The sequence below is a fragment of the Sinocyclocheilus grahami genome, unplaced genomic scaffold (assembly GCF_001515645.1).
Source record: "Sinocyclocheilus grahami isolate Dianchi unplaced genomic scaffold, SAMN03320097.WGS_v1.1 scaffold142.1, whole genome shotgun sequence".
Lineage (NCBI taxonomy): Eukaryota > Metazoa > Chordata > Actinopteri > Cypriniformes > Cyprinidae > Sinocyclocheilus > Sinocyclocheilus grahami.
The window spans coordinates 1,334,496-1,357,287 of NW_015505321.1; the positions used below are offsets into that span (position 1 = coordinate 1,334,496).

General features: G+C 37.1%; 2 protein-coding genes across 2 annotated transcripts in view; one reads left to right on the forward strand and one right to left on the reverse strand.

Annotated features, from left to right (window-relative positions):
• LOC107591490 (target of rapamycin complex 2 subunit MAPKAP1-like) overlaps positions 1-7,553 on the forward strand; it is a 30,381-nt gene extending 22,828 nt beyond the window's left edge. The window contains exons 7-11 of the mRNA XM_016280647.1: positions 143-250; positions 491-631; positions 2,189-2,326; positions 5,885-5,982; positions 6,072-7,553. Coding sequence (XP_016136133.1) covers positions 143-250; positions 491-631; positions 2,189-2,326; positions 5,885-5,982; positions 6,072-6,194 — 608 coding nt within the window. The 3' untranslated portion in view covers positions 6,195-7,553. The remainder of the gene's footprint in view (positions 1-142; positions 251-490; positions 632-2,188; positions 2,327-5,884; positions 5,983-6,071) is intronic.
• A 7,352-nt stretch (positions 7,554-14,905) lies between these two features.
• LOC107591509 (uncharacterized protein C9orf172-like) lies at positions 14,906-18,449 on the reverse strand. Its single transcript, XM_016280666.1, has 2 exons — positions 18,422-18,449; positions 14,906-18,066 (listed from the first exon to the last, which is right to left on the reverse strand). The coding sequence occupies exons 1-2, from the start codon at positions 18,447-18,449 to the stop codon at positions 15,287-15,289; spliced, it is 2,808 nt and encodes a 935-aa protein (XP_016136152.1). The 3' UTR covers positions 14,906-15,286.
• Positions 18,450-22,792: the final 4,343 nt, after the last annotated feature.

Here is a 22,792-nt window from a genome sequence, read left to right on the forward strand (position 1 = left end):
ATATTATTATGCTTTTAGTGATCTTTGAGCTCGACCAGTGCCGTGGAATGCATTTTGTAGATCATGTGAGCCGAGTGCAAATGCAGTCAAATAAACCAGACTCTTAACAGCTCAAATCAAGCGCTTGTGTGATTCATTTCAGGTCCCATGTATCGTCTGGAGAAGCAAACCGAACCGAATGTGGCGGTGGATTTGGACAGTACGCTGGAGAGCCAGGGAACCATGGAGTTCTGCTTGGTCCGAGAAAACAGTGAGTTTTGATGACATTTCTGATGTTCTTGCCATTGCAACACGCGATCTTTGAACATTTCACATTCATAAACATTTTTACAACATTACAAGAAGAGATTTTCCTTTATTTTGATATATTGATGAACTTTATTGATCACCTTTGTTGTTGCAAAACAGCAGCAACATTAAATGTAAAGTGCACAAATGCACACCGAATGCACACATCTTCTTCTCCACCCCGTCCCGTCTTCATCTGCAGGTTCTCGAGGCGAGGAGAGCTCAGAGGAGGACCCGCCTATAGACATCACTACGGTACAGGACATGTTGAGCAGCCACCACTACAAGTCCTTCAAGATCAGCATGATCCACAAGCTCCGCTTCACCACAGACGTGCAGCTAGGTACTGTTTCCAGATCTCTGTATTTTACATTGATGAAATATCTGGCTCTACTTCTGCCAAAACAGACCAACATTCAGATTCAGTACAAGAGTTGTCTCTTCAGATTCAGTGAGACAAAATAGAGTACTTTACTGTAGTGTTAGTAGTAGGAAATGGCGTAATACTGTATAGTGTAGAAGCATATAATAATAGTATGTAAGTGTGTCGTATTATTATTCTAAAAGTATGGTTTAGGAAAGTATGCCACTGTTGTAAAATATAATAAAATAAAATAAAAATGCAAATTAAAAAACAATAAAATTTTAACATGCCATTAAAATTTTCTTTCAGTCACATTAATGTATAGTAAATATTATTATTGTATAGTATTAACAAGTATTATATAGTATTAGTTAAATAAATTATATGTTATATAAATAAATATGCATGTACTAATTTAAAAAAAACTTTTAAAAAATACAAAAAATGTTAACATGGCATGCTAAAATTTTCTTTTAATCGTATATAAACTTCAACTTTATTTATATAGCACATTTAATAGCAACTAAATGTAGTGCAATATTAATATATTATAGTATAGTATTAACAAAATACTATAATTTAGTATAATATATAAATTACTGTATTGTATTTATATACATTTTATAATTTTTAAATAGCTTTTATATTAAAATTGTATTTATTCAATATAACAAAGAGTGAAAAATTTAAGGGGGTCTGAATACTTTCCGTACCCACTGTATATACATGTATGTGTGTGTGTTTTATAGTTATATAAATAGTAATAATTTATATTATACTATTGGAATACAGAAAAGTATATCATTTATATATTATATATATTTATGTATTTTTGTAATATACATGTGTATATATACAATTTTATATATATTATTGTATTATATGGTATAGTTTAGTTTGGCACAAAATACTATACGGAAGTCTTAACAATGAGAAATTCCTTGAGAAAGTCTCTCCAGTTCTTGCTTACTTCTCCTGACTTCTCAGTTTCTCCACCTCTCAAAGCGCACGATTCAACTCATGAACAAAGGTTTGGCAGATGGTCCTCAGATCAAACACAGTACTGTGAAAACACAAAAAAAATATTCCAGCACACTTGACAGTTGCTCCAGTCACAGCTCCATCCCAATTACAGCAGCGCTCCAGGCGCAGGAAGCCTGTGTGAACCAGGGAATCTCTTTAGGAATTTCACTGCGATTGACAGACTGGAATTTTTTTCTGGCACACTGATGTTTGCATGCTATTTTTTTTTAAGTCACGTGAATGATTGACAGCTGTCACATCCATTATGGATAGACTGTGTGTGTGCTTCTGAGATAGACCTGTAAAAATATTCCAGACCCCTCTCTCTCACAGCGTTTGCTACAGAATCGGTGTCAGTCTCGGTCGGTTCTCCTTTCATATTTAAATAACAGGGAAAATAAACCCACACACCTGTTCATCTTTAAAACCTGGATGACAACTCTTTTGATAAAAACTGACAGTTGAGATTTATCTGTAAGTGATTTTTAAGATAAAACCTTCTCACTTTTCCAGGAATTTCTGGTGAAAAGGTGGAGATAGATCCTGTCACAAATCAGAAGACAAGCACAAAGTTCTGGATCCGACAGAAGCCAATCTCCATCGACTCGGATCTGCTGTGTGCCTGTGACCTTGTGGAGGAGAAGAGTCCAAGTCAGTTCTGCTCGTACTTTTGTGAAATATGCATGAAATCCTTATTTATTTATATACACTACCATTCAAAGCTTTGAGATCAATGTTTTTGAAAGAAGTCTGTTCTGTTCACCAAGGCTGTATTTATTTGATCAAAAATACAGTAAAAACACTAATATTGTGAAATATTATTACAAGTCAAAATAACTGTTTTCTTTTCAAATATATCTTAAAATTGAATTTATTCCTGTGCTGGCAAAGCTGAATTTCATTATGCCAGTCTTCATTTGTAGTGCTATTATAGTTTTTGTTTAAATTTAGAGATTTTATTTCTTTATCTGTTTTCATTTTAATTTTGGTTAAAGTTTTAAGTTTTTTTTGTGTGTGTATTTTTGTCTCTCTTTCTCTCAAAATGCGCAAATGGCTTCAAATCAAATCGCGTCTGCACTATAAGCGAGCTGCACAGTTGACACAGGAATTGTCACTTGCACAATCGAGGCAGTGTCGCATCGTCACTAAAGTTTATAAATTGCATTTCTTTTTAATTATTGCCAGTGTTTAAACCATTCAGCGCTCATGCGCTCTCCTGGAAACTCGCAGCGCACACACATAACGCCAGGTTCACATTACTCCGTTTGCAGTGCTTATGTGGTGTGCATTTTTTCCGCACTCATGTTAAACGGATTAATAAAGCGTTCACACTGCACACTGTTGCGGTCCAGCAGTGCGTTCCAGGAGCGGTGCGTCTGCTGAGATCGTTTCCACACCGAGTCTATTGCTGCGCTGCAAGCACTGAATTAAAGTAACAGCGCATTGTTTGCAGTAAATATGAACATGAATCGACACGAAAATTTAGTAATTACACCATAAATGCATATTATTAAAGTCTACTGTGTTTCACAGTCAACACATATGGCTTTTTGGCTAGGTTTAAAGGGAACGAGCACTTTTAGATAAACAAGGCAATAATAGATGGCACTCGTGGAGGAAGGAAAACAAAGTTCTTTATGAACCGCAGGATTGCTTGTAATAAAGAATTAAATGCAAAAGAAAAGGCAGTAGAGCTGACTGTTTCTGTCAATGGTAAGTTTTAATGTTTGTGATCATGTAAGAAAAGTAGTTTAAATGTTTTGCCACTTGCTTGAGCAACTTAATATATCAATCTAGAAGTAAATGCAAAAGTAAAAAGCATTGAATAATGTGTTTCTTATATTTATTGCATTTAAACATGTTTATGAAAGATTGTATTAGCTACTGCACTGTGTAAAAAAAGAATGCTGAAAAAGCATTTTCAGTAACAATGTCTGGATTTGAAATCAAAATAATGGATAAATGTTGTGTTTGTAGTAAACAGCCACAGATCAGTAGCAGACTCCTGTGTGAAAGCACAGTGAGCACATGCTGCTTCTGCACCGCTTACGTACCACACATGGACTGCATGCACACTGCAAACGGAGTACGTGTGAACCTGGTCTAAATGGCCATCTCACATACAGCTCACAAAATCAGGCTTGCACTGTGTGTAAGCTATTGTGCAACAATTTCACGATTGTAAAAACAAAAATGCAGTGCATGCTCAAACATTTAGGTGAGATAAAATATATATGTTTGATGAATGTCTAAAAAATGCCTCCCTCCACCCCTCAAATTAAAAAATTCCCTCTCGCAAGAGTCACCTAAGAGGGGAATTCATTTTCAAAAATGAAATTCAGGCCCTGAATAAATGTCTAAAATTCCTGATTGGATTCTTACTATAACTAATTCTACATGATAAAAAGAAGACTTTAAAAAGATCGGTATCGTTAATCGTATCGACAGATACTGCTATCGGTGATCGGCCTAGTTTTCCCGATCGGAGCACCCCTAGTTTTAGTATTAGTTAACTATAATAACCCTGCTTCAGTGTCACATGATCCTTCAGAAATCATTGTAATATGCTGATTTGCTGCTTAAAAAATTCTTGTTATGATTAGTGTTGAAAACAGTTTTTCAGGATACATTGATGAACATTGTTCAACAGAACAGCATTTATTTGAATTAGAAATGTGTCCCTTTTAATCAATGTAATGCATCCTTTAAAAAAATCATTTTTGACCAGTGGTTTGTTTTTTTTGTTTTTTTTATTAAAAATGGAATAAAAAGTATTTTTCGACTTCTTGTATACTTACAGTAAAGTAATAGGCACTGCCTCTCTAGCCTCCTCAGATAAAACGTCTCTGGTTTATGTAGCAACTCTTTTGATGTCCCACATCACTGGCGACTGACAGATATAGTGTAGCACTGCGAACTCACCAAGGGATTTATATTATATTACACTTACAGGGAACTCCGTTACTGAAAACAAAATCTATTTACGCAGCCTTTCTGTAAGGTTTGCATTGGTGTAAGTGATGCAAACATCTCTTCTTAGCGGATATGACAGGGACACGAGCGCAGCTCTCCAGACGCGTGCTGCTAACGGTGATTGATGAAGTGCAGACAGATTGCTGAAGACTGCTCACAGGCGCTGCGGCGCGAACACCGATGCTCCGACTACGCCTGTCTCTCAGTCACTGAGCGTTTGTTTCTGGAGCAGGGCCATTTATTTCTATGTGTCCTGTGTGTTCAAATTCAAAGATGCCAGAGTTCATATTTGAGGTTAATTATGTTTGAAACAGTCATATTTTATTATCAAAGAATCCTGAAAAAAAGTATCACGGTTTCCACAAAAATATGAAGCAACACAACTGTTTTCAACATTGATAATAATCAGAAATGTGTCTTAAGCAGCAAATCAGCATATTAGAATGATTTCTGAAAGATCGTGTGACACTGAAGACTAGAGTCATGATGCTGAAAATTCAGCTTCGCATCACATGAATTAATCACATTTTAAAATATTAAAATAGCAAACAGTTTTTTAAAATTGTAATATTTCACAATATTTCTGTTTTTATTGTATTTATGCTCAAATAAATGCAGCCTTGATTAGCATAAGAGACTTTTTTTCAAAACATTAAAACATGTTACTGACCGTAAACTTTTGAACAGTGTGTATATATAACATATATATCAAATTTTTATGATAGCCCTGGGTTATTTTATTGTCAGGGGTGTTTTAGGCTTTCTTGGTGCAAACACAAGATCTCTCATTCTTTATGTATTTATTTATTTATTTTATTTATGCAATGATCAGTTTATCATTATTTAACTAAATTATTTAACTTCATTATCAAGATAACATTTTTTATGGTAATTACAATTAAAATTCACTTAGCACCTGCTATTCAGTGTAAATTGCCAGAAGCTTCTATACAGAAGTATACAGAAGACTGTATTTTTCTTGTTGGGCTGAATGACTGAAAACAGATTCCAAAATATTGGACAGTTTCTAAAAATATTTTGTCAAAACTCTGGTTAATAAAAATGATTACGGTTGTAGCATAAGGATTTTTGTTAATAATAATACTTTTTTTATTTTTTTTTACTTTTTTTAAATGTAACAAATAGTATTAGCTCACATGCACATGTATGTTGAACCATGGTGGTAATTTTTTTTTTGCTGAATGTAACTTTAAGATCTTTATGGTTTCTTTGTAGGTCATGCAGTATTTAAGCTCACATATCTAAGCAATCACGATTACAAAGCCCTGTACTTCGAGAGTGATGCTGCTACTGTCAATGAGATTGTGCTCAAGGTAGGATTTATAGTTTTTTTTACTGCTTTTTTTGTGTATAAATTCAAACACATTCACAGGAAGTGTGTCATTTCCTTTTCCTCTGCCAGGTGAACTACATTCTGGAGTCCCGTGCCAGCACGTCGAGGGCGGAGTACTTCGCCCAGAAACAACGCAAACTGAACCGTCGCACGAGCTTCAGTTTCCAGAAGGACAAAAAGTCGGGCCAGTAGAGCTGGCGGCCAAACCGATCCGCAGACTCCGAACCGAATGGCCTGTGTGAACAGAGGTAGAGCGATAGACGGGAAACATAAAGAATAGAAGGATGGCGAGAAGTTTAGACGAAAATGCGTAGGAAATGCGAGACAGACGTCTCATCCGGATGGAGAAAATTAGCCTCTCATGGTCGGCCTTTCCTGGACTGACGGTCCTTAATCATATCAGAGCACTAATGCTCTCTGCTGTCACTCGAATGTACTTGCAAAACCAACCAACAATCTAATTGAACAATTATATTAACGTTTGAAGCCACAGCCATCGCCCAGACCAGACAAAACCATCGGCTGGACTCTGAATGCCAAGGACCGAGAACTTGCTGCTGTTTGCGTCAAAGACTTACTTCCACTGCCTACAAACCAACTGTACATAAACGCGCACCAAACGAACGCAGTCGGAACCTTATAAGCCAGAGAGAGCAAGCGAACCGTATTAGCTGTTCCCGTATGTATCAAAGACGTTAACTTAAACCGAATCGGACACTGACACGTAAAGGGATCGCAATTTTTTTTTACGAAAATGTAAATAGCAAACTCATTCAGGGTCTGATGACAAACCCTCTTTGGCCATAGTACTTCAGTGCCTGCTACAAATCAATAGGACGAATGCGTTCTTCGAGATTTTAAGCGTCCGCTGGTTAAGTCGGGAAACTCTTTTTACCACCAGAGGAGGTTAATAGGTTAAGGAATGACAGATTTTTAATGATCAAATATGAAATTAATAACTACTTTTTACTGTGATGTGTTTTTCCCCTCTGCATTGTATCTTTGGATTGCATATATATATATATATAATAACGAACCAATCGCCGTCTGTCTCTTATCAACGGGTGTTTTGGTTTATTCTGACTGTCCTCTCGGGCTGCAATGGGAATGTATGACCGTCTTTGCTACATTTCTTTCTAGATGTTAAAGATAACATTATTACGCTAGGTTCATTTCTTCCGTGTCCGTCGGCTCGTTCTGCCGTCTCAACCTGAAACTTTCGCTCTATAACTCCACTTCAAATGCTGCTGTTGTTAAACTGGATTCAGGGTGTTCATTCTATCCAAAACTGTTCTGACTCAGGTTTCCGACTGCCATGTTTTCTTGACTGATCTTGTTTTGTTTCGTTACGTTTTTTTACGTCTGTCAAGCTGACGAATGGACAAAGAGAGCGTGTGTTTTCCCATGACGGGGATAACGGCTTAATAGACATTTCAAATAAAACTTTATTTATAATATTCCGATGACCTGGGGGGGGATCATGCGGCCTATGGAATCAATATTTGCTACAGTACATGTATACTGTATATACGTAGATTTTTTAATTAAAGACTGAACTACGATACATTTGTCCTGGTGTCATTTTGTTGGGTTTTTATCATTTTGTCTTAAGGTAGGTATAAGTTAGGCAGCATAATTGTGTTTAATTTAAAGATGGCTTCTTTTGGACAAATTCTAATGCAGCATTGCATGCATCTTTCACAGATAAGGCAATCCCAGAATGCATTACGACGTGAAGCTCATTCAAGCCGGCAGATGAGTAATCAGTTATTTCATTCAATAAATGTGAATTATTGATTAAAAATAGCTCGGTTTAATTTAGAATTTACTATTGGAGTCAGTTGATTTTCACATGTGTTTTGCTTGAGAAGCACTTTTGAGTGTATACAGTGGGTACGGAAAGTATTCAGACCCCCTTAAATTTTTCACTCTTTGTTATATTGCAGCCATTTGCTAAAATCATTTAAGTTAATTTTTTTTCCTCATTAATGTACACACAGCACCCCATATTGACAGAAAAACACAGAATTGTTGACATTTTTGCAGATTTATTAAAAAAGAAAAACTGAAATATCACATGGTCCTAAGTATTCAGACCCTTTGCTCAGTATTTAGTAGAAGCACCCTTTTGATCTAATACAGCCATGAGTCTTTTTGAGAAAGATGCAACAAGTTTTTCACACCTGGATTTGGGGATCCTCTGCCATTCCTCCTTGCAGATCCTCTCCAGTTCTGTCAGGTTGGATGGTAAACGTTGGTGGACAGCCATTTTTAGGTCTCTCCAGAGATGCTCAATTGGGTTTAAGTCAGGGCTCTGGCTGGGCCATTCAAGAACAGTCACAGAGTTGTTGTGAAGCCACTCCTTCGTTATTTTAGCTGTGTGCTTAGGGTCATTGTCTTGTTGGAAGGTAAACCTTCGGCCCAGTCTGAGGTCCTGAGCACTCTGGAGAAGGTTTTCGTCCAGGATATCCCTGTACTTGGCCGCATTCATCTTTCCCTCGATTGCAACCAGTCGTCCTGTCCCTGCAGCTGAAAAACACCCCCACAGCATGATGCATGATTCATCTTTTATAACATGGGATTTTGACCAAATATATTCAATCTTGATTTTTGTAAAATGTTGCAACAAGATGTGTGTTTGTGTGTGTGTGTGTGTGCGCGTGCGTGCGTGTGTGTGTGTGAGAGAGAGAGCAATTACAGTTTTGGACATATAAGGTAATAAAACATATTTAAAAAATACCTTAAATTAACTACAAATGAGCATGTAAAAATATATATTTTTAAAATTCTATGTGGAGCATGCCCCCGGTTATGTCCTGTATAATAAGTGAGTTTGGTCTCTGTATAATGCAGAGAAATCTCTTTGTTGCGACATTAATACAAAGTCAAGAACGTTTGTTAGCCTCCAGCTAGTGCGGGTTTCTCCTCTGTCACATTTTGTTTGCTTTGCTCCACCAACCCTACAGGCCTCAAGAGAGCCAGACACCCAACTGAACGAGGAGTAATCGGCCCTCGCTGCTTCATCTGATGTTTATATACTGGGAGAAAAAAAAACAGTAATCCACAACTGTGTGTCTGTCTGTCTGTATATATATATATATATATATATATATATGTGTGTGTGTGTGTGTGTGTGTATATGTATGTAAAGTAATGTCAGTTACTACTAAATATATGTAATGTACAAAAGGAAAAATTTATATATCAACTCAGTTACTATTCAATTCAATTCAAGTTTATTTGTATAGCGCTTTTCACGCACAGCAGCTTTACAGAAAATTTAAGATTCTACATTATATTTAGTAATAGCTTATCAGTGGTGACTATCTCAACTTGATGTCCATTATAGCAAAATTTGGTCGTTTTGTATGTTGTCTGAGGGTTGGCATCATCTCTTCTCAGATGTTCGGTCATCTCAGGTCTTTGTAAGGGCTGGATCCAGACTGAAGCTTGTGTAATTCCTAGAAACAGAGAAGGTAATAGAGGGAAAAATTAGTGTAGCTGCTGTTCCAACTAAGCAAAAAAAGATGTGTCCAACCCAAGCAAAAGAATAATAATGTGCATTTGATCAGATGTAACTGAAGTACAAGGTTATGAGATACATTATGTGAATGCTTGGCTAAAGAGATGTGTCTTTAATCTAGATTTAAACAGAGAGAGTGTGTCTGAACCCCGAACGTTATCAGGAAGGCTATTCCAGAGTTTGGGAGCCAAATATGAAAAAGCTCTACCTCCTTTAGTGGACTTTGCTATCCTAGGTACTACCAAAAGTCCAGAGTTTTGCGACCTTAGGGAGCGTGATGGATTGTAGCGTGGTAGGAGACTAGTTAGGTACGCAGGAGCTAACCCATTAAGGGCCTTATTGGCAAGTAATAATATTTTGTAACTGAGACGGAACTTAATAGTTAGCCAGTGCAGAGACTGTAAAATTGGGGTAATATGATCATATTTTCTTGACCTGGTAAGGGCTCTAGCTGCTGCATTTTGGATGCAGCTTGTTTATTGAAGATGCAGGACAATCAGCTAGCAGTGCATTACAATAGTCCAGTCTAGAGGTCATGAATGCATGAACTAGCTTTTCTGCATCAGAAACCGGTAACATGTTCCATAACTTGGCAATGTTTCTAAGATAGAAAAATGCTGTTTTTGTAACATGGGGAAATTTGATTTTCAAAAGACAAGTTGCTGTCTAATATAACTGCTATAATATAATTGCTGTCTAATAATTTTTGACTGTAGAGGAAGTAACAGTACATCCGTAGATGCAAATTGTAATCTACTAGATTCTGTGAACTGTTTTAGGTCCAATAAGTAATATCTCAGTCTTAACCGAATTTAATAGGAGAAAATTATTGGTCATCCAGTCTTTTACATTTTTAACACACTCTCTTAGATAAGATCATTTAGAAGTTTCATCTGGTCTTGTTGAAATATATAGTTGAGTATCATCAGCATAACAATGGAAACTAATCCCATATATTCTAATAATATTACCAAGGGGCAACATGTATATTGAAAATAGCAGAGGACCTAGGACAGATCCTTGTGGCACTCCATACTTTACTGGATTTAATTGAGATGATTCCCCGTTTAAAATGACAAAGTGATAGCGATCAGAATGGTAGGATCTAAACCATCTTAAAGTCTGCCCTTGAATACCTGTATAGTTTTGTAATCGATCTATGAGTATGTCATGATCTATTGTGTCGAATAGATCATAGTAAAACTAGCAATGAGACACAGCCTTGGTCTGACGCAAGAAGCAAGTCATTTGTAATTTTAACAAGTGCAGTTTCTGTGCTATGGTGGGGCCTGAAACCTGACTGAAATTCTTCATAGAGATCTTCTCTTTTTTTTGAAGGAAGGAGCACAATTGAGCAGACTTTTTCAAATATTTTAGACAGATGGAAGATTTGAGATGGGTCTGTAATTTGACAATTCACTAGGATCTAGTTGTGGTTTCTTAATAAGAGGCTTAATAACCGCCAGCTTGAATGTTTTTGGGACGTGACCTAGAGATAACGACGAGTTAATAATATTGAGAAGCGGTTCTTCTGCTACAGGTAACAACTCTTTCAGTAATTTGTTGGTTTAGATGCAGTGATAAGTTTATTTAACTCTTCCTGTCTACTTACTACAAAAATAGTAATATATATATATAGTTTTATTTTGGTGTAAAAAAGAAATTACTACAAAAAAAAAAATATATATATATATATATAATTTATTTCATTTTTGCAGTAATTAAAATGTTTTTTTTTTACATTACAATTGTAGTACTATTTGTAGTATGTAATTTTTTTTATATTCAATTGTAAACTTTTTGTTGTAATTGAAATTATATTTGTATATTTATTTATTTAAATAAAAGTATGTAAATTACGTACTATATATTTATAGATAAAAATTAGGCTATATATTAGAATTATACAAAGTTTGGGTAGGCCTATAAAAAGCATGTTGATGCCAGATGTCCAAACAGCCTGTGTCTGGTTTTTGATTACCTTAGTGTTACGTTTAACTACATTTTAGTCCAAGTTTTTGTGTTAATGTTAATTTTGTAATGACATCAAATTCTAGCTTTTTTTTTATTATCTATGTGGTACTTGTGTGTTTTGTTTGCAAATGTTAGTTCAGTTTGATATGAATGCTGCAAGAGATTCAACATTTTCGTTTTTTCAGTTGCTTTTGTCTGGATTTCTTGACTGAATTTCTAATATCTGCTTTTTTGATTAATGCACTTATCTTTCCCTCAGTCTTTCCATTTTCAACAGGCTTCGTGAATTTTGTCAGAATATGAAAACCTTCAACGTTTTTGCCGCAAGATCAGATGCATGAATGCTGTTTAGGAAACCACTGATTGTATTTCACTTTGCAGTGTAACGAAAAAGACCAACAACCAATCGACTTGATTTAAAAAGGATGCAAGTAACAGCACTTCAACAACAGGTAACGTCTCGCCTGTGGGGTTAAACGCTGGGAATCAGAGCCCAGCTGGCAGAGGACACGTCCTTACAGACGCCTCTGTCTTGAGGTTCCTCTGCAGCTGTGGCCCCTGAGAGGTCTTTTTCTGCCCTCCACGAGAACCGGAGATAGACACTGGTTAAAAATATCCTGAGACCTCGCCACAACCGAGACAATAAACTTAATTCAGAGTGACAGTCATGGAGCCGGAGATGGATTTTCTCAGTTCTTGTTGCAGGAGAAAGAGGCTTGTTTTGGCTCTGCAGCACTGCAGTGTCTCGGTGCATCCTCACTGGACTCTTTCCAGACGGTGTCAGTTTGGCTTTTGAACACAGTACATTTTGTTTTCTGCCGAGTGCAATCGTTTTGATGGTAGTCTGCCTTTCAATCCACTAGCTTTGAATGTTGATGCACTCAGTGTTAGTTTCGTTGTTTTCAGAGCTGCCTGGGAATTTTTGAAGGTTCAAATGTGGTTTTGTTTTCCAAGAAATACAGGCCTGGGTTACAGAAGATTTTACCATTCCCATTTTTTCCCAGAGATTTAAAAAAAGAATTATGCAGACGTTCAGGAAGAAAAGTGTGTGTGTGTGTGTGTTAGGGCTGTCAATCTGTCAAATCAATTAATGGCATTCAAAATCAAAGTTAGTGTTTACATAATATATGTGTGTGTACTGTGTATATTTATGTATAAATACTTATAAGAAATATATCTAAGTGTGTGTATGTGATTTCACCAAGTGCAAAATGTTTCAACATTCCAAGCAACCAATCAGAAATGAGGGATAAGTTTAAGGAAATGTCAGTGTTACCCTTACAACCAGATTTAGGTGCTTCTATACTCTTGTTATTCATTTCCCTCTGATTGTATGGATAGATTATGGGTAGGGTTAGTTTTAGGGCTGTTTTGGACAATAATTTTGATCCAGAAACATGTCATGTGTCATGTGTAGCCTATGTGTGTGTATTCCTATATACACAGTACACACACATAATGTAAACGATTTTCTCTTTTATTACATTTTAAAATCACAAGTTTATTTTTTTTTAATGTTTGTATATTTGAATACAGCACCAGGCCCATTCAGCAAAACATGAAGCAATACAGACCAAGAGCCACATTCATAACGCCTCGTGCTTGTTTGATTTATATCAGGCTGCCTGGAGCAGTAAAATGCATTTTCTCGTATTCATTTTTCTTCATGTGTGTGTTTTCCAGCAGCTGCAGCAGATCTTCAGACGGAAGCTGACTGCCGTCTAGAGGCAACAAATGCAAACTGAGCAGGTCTTTTATATTTACTTCTGCAAACACGCACGCTTCTGAACGCACTAACATCTTCTAGGTGTCGTGCATTATGCACTTTTTTTTCAGTTGCTTTTGTCTGGATTTCTTGACTGAATTTCTAATATCTGCTTTTTTGATTAATGCACTTATCTTTCCCTCAGTCTTTCCATTTTCAACAGGCTTCGTGAATTTTGTCAGAATATGAAAACCTTCAACGTTTTTGCCGCAAGATCAGATGCATGAATGCTGTTTAGGAAACCACTGATTGTATTTCACTTTGCAGTGTAACGAAAAAGACCAACAACCAATCGACTTGATTTAAAAAGGATGCAAGTAACAGCACTTCAACAACAGGTAACGTCTCGCCTGTGGGGTTAAACGCTGGGAATCAGAGCCCAGCTGGCAGAGGACACGTCCTTACAGACGCCTCTGTCTTGAGGTTCCTCTGCAGCTGTGGCCCCTGAGAGGTCTTTTTCTGCCCTCCACGAGAACCGGAGATAGACACTGGTTAAAAATATCCTGAGACCTCGCCACAACCGAGACAATAAACTTAATTCAGAGTGACAGTCATGGAGCCGGAGATGGATTTTCTCAGTTCTTGTTGCAGGAGAAAGAGGCTTGTTTTGGCTCTGCAGCACTGCAGTGTCTCGGTGCATCCTCACTGGACTCTTTCCAGACGGTGTCAGTTTGGCTTTTGAACACAGTACATTTTGTTTTCTGCCGAGTGCAATCGTTTTGATGGTAGTCTGCCTTTCAATCCACTAGCTTTGAATGTTGATGCACTCAGTGTTAGTTTCGTTGTTTTCAGAGCTGCCTGGGAATTTTTGAAGGTTCAAATGTGGTTTTGTTTTCCAAGAAATACAGGCCTGGGTTACAGAAGATTTTACCATTCCCATTTTTTCCCAGAGATTTAAAAAAAGAATTATGCAGACGTTCAGGAAGAAAAGTGTGTGTGTGTGTGTGTTAGGGCTGTCAATCTGTCAAATCAATTAATGGCATTCAAAATCAAAGTTAGTGTTTACATAATATATGTGTGTGTACTGTGTATATTTATGTATAAATACTTATAAGAAATATATCTAAGTGTGTGTATGTGATTTCACCAAGTGCAAAATGTTTCAACATTCCAAGCAACCAATCAGAAATGAGGGATAAGTTTAAGGAAATGTCAGTGTTACCCTTACAACCAGATTTAGGTGCTTCTATACTCTTGTTATTCATTTCCCTCTGATTGTATGGATAGATTATGGGTAGGGTTAGTTTTAGGGCTGTTTTGGACAATAATTTTGATCCAGAAACATGTCATGTGTCATGTGTAGCCTATGTGTGTGTATTCCTATATACACAGTACACACACATAATGTAAACGATTTTCTCTTTTATTACATTTTAAAATCACAAGTTTATTTTTTTTCTCTTTTTAATTAAAGCCGTTCCTCAAAGTACATTTAATAGACCGTGGATAATCCACGGCCCTTTATATGTACCATGTTTCTACTCTGCATTAAGTTCTTCTTTTTTTAAACTATGTTTATATAATATAATATAATATAATGACTATTAACATATTAATAAAAATACACATTTTTTTTTAGTGATAAAAAGAAATATAGCATTATATTTCTTTAGCCAACATTTTTTCAACATTTTAGCGGGACAATGTTGGTCATTTTTTGCATAGTAAAAAATATTCAGCTCTGACGTAAATAATTCTGTAGTTTGCCCAAATAAATCAAGATTGTTGTTTTTTTTCTCTCTTTCTCTTCATGAACAATACAAGAATATCAAAAGAGAATTGCTACAAAGAAAACAATTGCCAGTGAAGCATAAATTAACAAATCCTAGGACTAGATAGCAAGTCGATGGATAAACTATGTGAATTATTCATATTCAACATCTGATGGGCAATATTCCAACATTGAATAATACTGACCTTGCAGACATGAATACATTTTTTTCATTAACAAAATACATATCTACAAACATGTATAACAAATAAGCTGAGATCAATGCTTTAATATATAAAAGGTGCACTTGTTTATATAATGTCATCTAGGAGATGTGGGTTGGCTACCCAGTCCAAAGTTCGTGGCTCAGAGGCTGCCATTATCATGCACATGAACTGCTTGCCGGTCCTTTTATCAATTGGATAAATAGTAGTGGGCGTGAACCTCCTGTTGTTCTCAACAAACTCACAGAGCTTTTGGTAGACATTGGGATGCTCGTGGCGAAGAAACACCCCACGTATCCTCAACTCTCGCTGAATGTTGATGAAGCAGATCTCCCGTGCTTTCCTTCCCTCCTCGCCTTCCTTGTCAATGTCAGCCATACCTGGCGGTGGGGTCAGGATCAACGTTTCCATGTCGCTTTCCTTCCGATGGACCTTCTTTTCCGGGCTGTAGGAGGCAAGAGCAATCTTGGCAAATTTCCTGACGGTTGGGGCTTGGACCCTTGGCGATGGTCCGTCAGGCACTTGATCACCAACCGCAATGGATACATTCAAGAGAAAACATTCATTAGGGTTGTATTCCTTTCCCGCCTCTTGGAGCTCCTTGCAATATTCCCCAAGGTTATCCTTGAAGCTCTCCAGCTCACGGAGAGATAAGTATGTTGGCGACATGAGTAGACTTTCTAGTCCAAACTGAAGGAAATTTGTGGACGAACCTGGATTTGGAAAGCCCAAAAACAAGACTCCCCTGCCCCGAGACAGGTATCCCACTTTGGCTATACGGGAGAAAGTTTTATGGACCTCTGCGGTTTCTCGACAGTGCTTAATAACGTGGCGACACACACTACCGATTCGCCCATAGAGGCAGCTCTCCTTATGGACGTCCCAGTCTTCACGGCGACAGTTGCGAGAACAGTAGTAGGTATAGCAGCTGTGGCAGGACTTAAAGTAGAGGCAGGCGTTAAACAAGGTCTCAGTCCGACGGCATTTATCGTTTGAACACATCATAGTGTCGTCCTCATCGGGACTCTGGTCAGGGGAGCACTCTTCTGTACTTCTGAGGCCGTCACAACTCCCGTCAGTGCCTCTTAGTGTGTCAGGATCTATTTTTATTGAAGTGGGTTGTTTGTCAAGGGGAATGCCACTTTCAGATCCTGCCATCGAATCTTTTCTTGCTGAAGATACTGCTTCTTCTTCGTCAATTAGCTTTTTGAGTTGATCAAGCAAGTCTTCACTTGTCCTCCTGGCTGGAGGTTTGTAATCGATAACAAGGTCTGCTAGAAGCTCATCAAGCTGCTCTAAACTTTGCTGTAAAGATGTGCTGCTGTACATTTTCTCTTTGGTAGATTCTCCAGAGTGGGATTTTGCTTCACGATGATGGGCTTCTTGATTTGGGGCACTTTTTAAATCCAGCACATCCCAACTTGCAGAGCGTGCTTCTGATTTACTAAGATTGCTTGGTCTGATATCATTGTCTGTGATGGTAATCTCAGGTGTGACAAACCACAGTTTACTCGAAGAGCTCTTGGCCTCAGTTGGACTTTTGTCAATCAAAGAGTTTTCAGATAAGGACAGTGCAGCATAACGCCTTGGTGAGCTGGAAAGGTTGACAACCACAGGTTTTGGTCGTTCACTTGAAGTTTGTATCCCCTGACAAAGAAGATTCTCATCGCTTTTCCCTCGGGGTACGGGCTGTTCCCGCTCTACATGGGTATCAAGGATGTTATCCCAAGATCTTGAGTACGGTCTTGGGTCTGTTACGGTTCTTGCTGGCTCCATGCATGGGTTGGCATACCAAGTTGTGAGCTTTGGCTCTTGTCTATCTCTCGTGGGAGTAACCTGTGAGACGTACGAGGAACGGTAATGGCTAGAGTAGCCGGAGACCTCTGAGCCGTACCAGTCCTCTGATTGCGGCTGCACCACACGGGCATGTCGTCTTCCCTCTGTGTAATACGCCCTTGCAGGAATATGATGCTCCATTGGTGGCGTGTAGGGGTCAGCCATGTAGAAGATCCGAGGGGGGGCTGTTTGAATCTGATATGTCCTTGGGTCATCGCCATAGAAAGTCCTTGCTGGAGGTGTCTGAATTACATACGCCCCTGGCTCACTTGCAGCATAGGGTTTAGGGTACACAGGCTGTCCAGGGTAATGGTTGGGGTCGATTTCTGTGAAATATTGCCGGGAAGGTACAGTATGAACAATGTGAGTCCTTGGATCTTGTACATATTGTACTTTAGGTGAGTAGGGTTGGCTAGGAATGCTGTATCGGTCATCTTGATAAGTCCTTGATGGAGCTGAAGATCCATACTTCCCCAAATCCTCTGCATAGAAGAATTTAGTTGGCACATTGGGGCTTGAATGAGCCCTTCGTTCCCGTCCATAGTGTTCCCTTGGCTCCCGTGGCGAGACCACCTTTTGCAAAGGGATTTCCATAGGTTGCATGTAGCTATTTGGCATACTTTTGGAATACTGGTACGCCTGCCTGTACTCTCCAGTGAAGGAGTCAGTGGGAGTCGGTGTCCTTGAAGCAGAGAAATGGCGAGGCAATGTCAGACTCCGACTGCCACTGCTGGGATACTTCTGCCAAGGTACATCCACATGGGGTGTAGCTGCCTTTCGGCCTCCATGCTGCACGGCCGACTCGTCTGGTTTGATGTCCACCCGGCACCGAACATGAGGACTAGTGGCAGGTTTCTCTGGCCTTCCTTCGTCAAAGCCTTCAGTCACATATACAGGGGAATACCTGCTTGTATCACTCCTCTGTGGCTGCAATTTGATGGGATGTACTTCATTCACATGTGCCTGCGTGGCAGCATAGGGAGACTCTCTTCTTGGGGAAACTTCTGGCCTTGGCTGAGTGTTTTCGACATCTTGTCATTCTCATAAACTTTATGCAAAACAGGTGCAATCATTTGTCATGAAGAACCGTATTGTACAAAGAGAACAACTGAAATAATGCATGTAGTCATTAAAGATATAATCAAAGCAATGCTTTCAATGGTATATATGCACTACTAGCTTTTTTGAATTCACATTTAGTTCCAGCTCGTGAACTTTTTTTCTTCTAAAAAGTAGATTAAATGGTTTTCAAGACCTCCTACACATTCCCTACAGCTAAGTTTATCAGACTGAGGAAATCACATCTTGTTTCTATGACAGACATTATTGTAAAGAAGGAACTGACACTTCTACAAACATTACTCTCTCCAGACGCCGTTTACTCACAGAGCATTAGTCTGGCAGCTTTTACCATTGCCTCACACAATCGAGTAACTGTGTGCATATGGAACACCCACCGTCTACCAACATACGCACAGCCACCAGACTTGTGCAATGCAAGATATTTTCTTCTCCCTAACTAATTTGGAAATGCATAATTTGTTTTAAAAATTGTCAATTTGTTCAAGTCCAAGACAGGTAAAACTGCAGGAACAATGGCATAAGATTGTCTGAGATGATGACAAGGAAAGTGCTTTTGAAAATCCCATTTAAATGCAATATTATTATTCATGTTGATTTCATATGTCCAAAAAACTAAAATCCTTACACCTTCAACACACACTAGTGCACATGATGTACCCCAACATTTCAGAATTTTCCAATCTTAGGGTGATGAAACCACATTTTGAAACTGAAGCCCCACAAAAACATTAAAAAAAAAATTTAATTCTTAAATTTAATATATATATATATATATATATATATATATTCATCGTAGAAGAGGTGTATGAATTGTATTTAAATCTATTTTTGAATAATTTCATAAATCTGGGGGAACATGCATTGAGCTAAAAATAATGAACAACAAAGACAAACTGTTTGCAGAGCATAAAAGCTGTCATTATTATCAGTGATGACCTCAATCCCTTAACAGAGCTGATAGGACTATAAAGCTTCACATATTTCACACAATTACACAAGGAGGCACAGCTGAATGCAGCTCTATACAGCAGAATTTCCTCTTTGGCAAATGCAAGTCACGTATTGTTTTTTAAATAAAGCTTATTGTACATTATTTATTCTTTTAAATTCGATATATAAAGGAAAGCCATCAAGTCGTGACACAGAAATAGGTCATGTCAAATGAAATCACACAACACAATGATGAATCTAATCTGCATAAAATGTTCCATTATTTTTTTTTTTTTAATGAATGAATCAATTAATGTATTATTCATGGATCTGGCTAATTTAAAATTTTATGCAGTTTTGTTTCAATTACTTATTCAGTATAATAATGAGAATATTAAATTGATCCAGATGGCAGAAGAGCAGCCATCAAGTCGTGACACAGAAATAGGTCATGTCAAATGAAATCACACAACACAATGATGAATCTTATCTGCATAAAATGTTCCATTATTTTTTTTTTTTTTAATGAATGAATCAATTAATGTATTATTCATGGATCTGGCTAATTTAAAATTTTATGCAGTTTTGTTTCAATTACTTATTCAGTATAATAATGAGAATATTAAATTGATCCAGACTTACAGTAAATATATACTGGCCTAATATGAAACTACTATAACTACAATAAACTGCAAGCATTCTCTTTCTCAGTATAGAAGCAAAATTATATATTAAAGCAATAGTTCACCCAAATATAAAAATTTGCTGTTAATTTATTCACCCTCAGGCCATGCGCAATGTAGAGGACTTTTTTTCTACAGTAGAACAGTAAAGAAGATTTTTAGCTGAAACCGTGGTTCTTGGTGAAATGCAGGTCAGTGGCTACCAGCACATTGTGCCTTCTAATGTTATATTGAGGTCCTATGAAGTGAAATGACTGGTCTGTGCAAGAAACTGAATGTTATTTACAATGTTATTACCTGGAATATAATTGTGCATTGCATGATTACGTAAATGAACTGGTGAATCATTTATTTGAACCAGTTCATTTAAACAAACAGTCTGAAAGAACCAGTTTGTGGAAAACCATCACCATTTGCCTGAAGCTATGTATTACAGGTAATATTGTAGTAATAATTCTCAGTTTCCTGCACAGACCGATCGTTTCACTTTATAAGCCCTCGGTATATTGTCAGGAGCCATGGGTATTAATTTTGTCTTGCCTGTATGTGCTTTTTTTTACTCTCAAAGTGATGGTAGCCATTGACTTGCATTTTATGAAATTTTTGGGTGAACTACCCCATTATTAAGTCTTGTTTTCTGAAAGAAAATATAAAAACGAATGAGTTGATGCTTAAAACAAGAAGAAATATCTGTTTTCCCATTTAAGTTCAGACCCCACTGGCTGATATTTTTCTTGTTTTAAGCATAAATGATCACTCGGAGTAATGCATAATGCAGTTTGAATTGAAATAGTTTTGCTATGAGGGTTAACAGGAGCATTTGTTCAGCATCTCACTGAAAAATCGCCAAATCCAGCAATAAGGGCACTCAAAGGAGTCAAGACTTGGTAAAGCGCATCCGTGGCCTTTGACCTTGTCATCTGTAAAGTGTGTGAATGTGCCTGTATTGTGCCGTCTCACTGCTGCTGATGCCAGCTGACCCTTTTAACCCAGCGCAGAGCTACAGATGGATGTGAATTATTGAACATGTGAGCCTCTTTACCATTACACATTTCCTCTATGCTTTTCTCTTTACTGTAGACACAATGCACTACATTAGAAAGATCTATCCTTTAAGCATCCATGAAATGCATGGAAATCTGTGGTTTATCCATGGAGTGACAGCCAGAACAAATAATTCTGACAAACCAATGCCGCTCCCTAAAATGCAACCCAAAATATTCATTTCCATGACTAAAGACAACTTCATGTATGAAATGCATGCATACAACAGCCTATATAAACCTGCCTATATAAATACTAGCTTATATGGACAAGAGTTGATTTTTCCAGAAAATCTGACCTTTTGTATGAAGCCGTTCACATGCGCAGTGACATAAATTTACTTGCATTTGATTAGGAACCTAGAAATCTAATGAATCTGCAATACAGTAATATACACTGCAAGTCCAATTCATAATTATTTATGATTAATATTCTGTAAACTAAAAAAATGGCAAGAGTTACACTTTGGAATAGAAATTTAGTTTAAAAAACAAAAATATTGCTCGTGATGCAGTCTTACAATGCTATTAGACATCAGTTTTAATGTAAAAAAAAATTAATTAATCAATCCATTGTTTTTTTGTTGTTGTTGTCAATTGAAATCAGAAATAGATATTACATGAAAAAATTACTAAAACTGAAATATAAATAAATTAAAGCTAAATGGAAAATTAAAAAACAACCGATAAAATGACAAAAGCACAAAACAAAATTACTAAAATAATGAACTAATAATTAAATATTACAAAATTAAAAAGTTAAAGTAAAAAAAAGAGGAAATGTTAATGTTGCATTGGCAACTGAAATAAAACAAGTTTAAGTTGGAGTACTAAAATGACTAAAACTTAAAAATAGAGCTGAATATAAAATAACTCAAAAATGACAAATGCATATAACAAAATGACAAATAATTAACTAATATGAAATGAAAACTACACACACACACACGTATATGCATATATATATATGTGCGCAAAATATTAATAAATAATATAATGGTAAAGAAATAAAATACTAAAATAACACTGGTAGACATGCAAAATCACAAAGCAGTCCAACTTAGGTTCAGTTTCAAGTTCTTTGAAATCACAAATGGAATCATTTTGCATGAGAAACAGATATTTCATGTGCTCACGCACTTTCTAAAATGTAAAGATGCAAATGAAAGTCAAGCTCTCTTGCTCAGACTTCTCAAGCCTTTTAACACACCATGTGATTATTTCTTGATGTGAATTCCTCAGACCCTTCTTATCAGACCCCTTCAGTCTTATCAATGGCAGTCGAGTCTCATAATGCAACCCATTAAACACTGCAGACTTGAATAGAACCTTTCCATGCCAATGCGGTCCATTCCTCGCTGAAGGCCCGCTGCTAATTTTGCATAATGAGCCTATTTGATACGGGGGACAATGGGAGGCTTGTGAAAGGCTTGGAAACAAAAAACTCCCAATCCTGCAGCCTGAGCTGCTAAACGAACGCTGCAGAAATGCAGATCTGTGACAGAAAAGCATCAGTGCCGATGTGGGAAAAGAAAACGATTATGGGGCGTACTGTAGCAGGGCTCTACTGCATAAATGGGCTGATCAGAGTCATGATCTGTGAAAAATCATTCATGACAGACTGCATCAAAACCAGCGTCTGCTCTCTCCCGTATGACCATCTGTTCAGGCTGATCAGGCAACACCCTCGTCTCCACACAACCCAGTACCTACCTGATGAACTTATGTTCATCTAACACAGAAAATACCTGCAGCAGAACTGAGTCACATTTATGGTCTGAGTCAAAATTTGGGGTCAGAAGGATTATTTTTTTTAATTTTCTTTTAATTTTCTTTTGAAAGAAGTCTCTTATGCGACCTATTGATTTGATAAAAAAAAATACAGTAAAATTGTGAAATATTATTAGAATTTAAAAATACTCTTAAAACCCCTTTTCAATTTGAATATATTTTAAAATATAATTTATTTTTGTGATTTAAATCAGAATTTTCAGCATCATTACTGCAGTCTTCAGTGT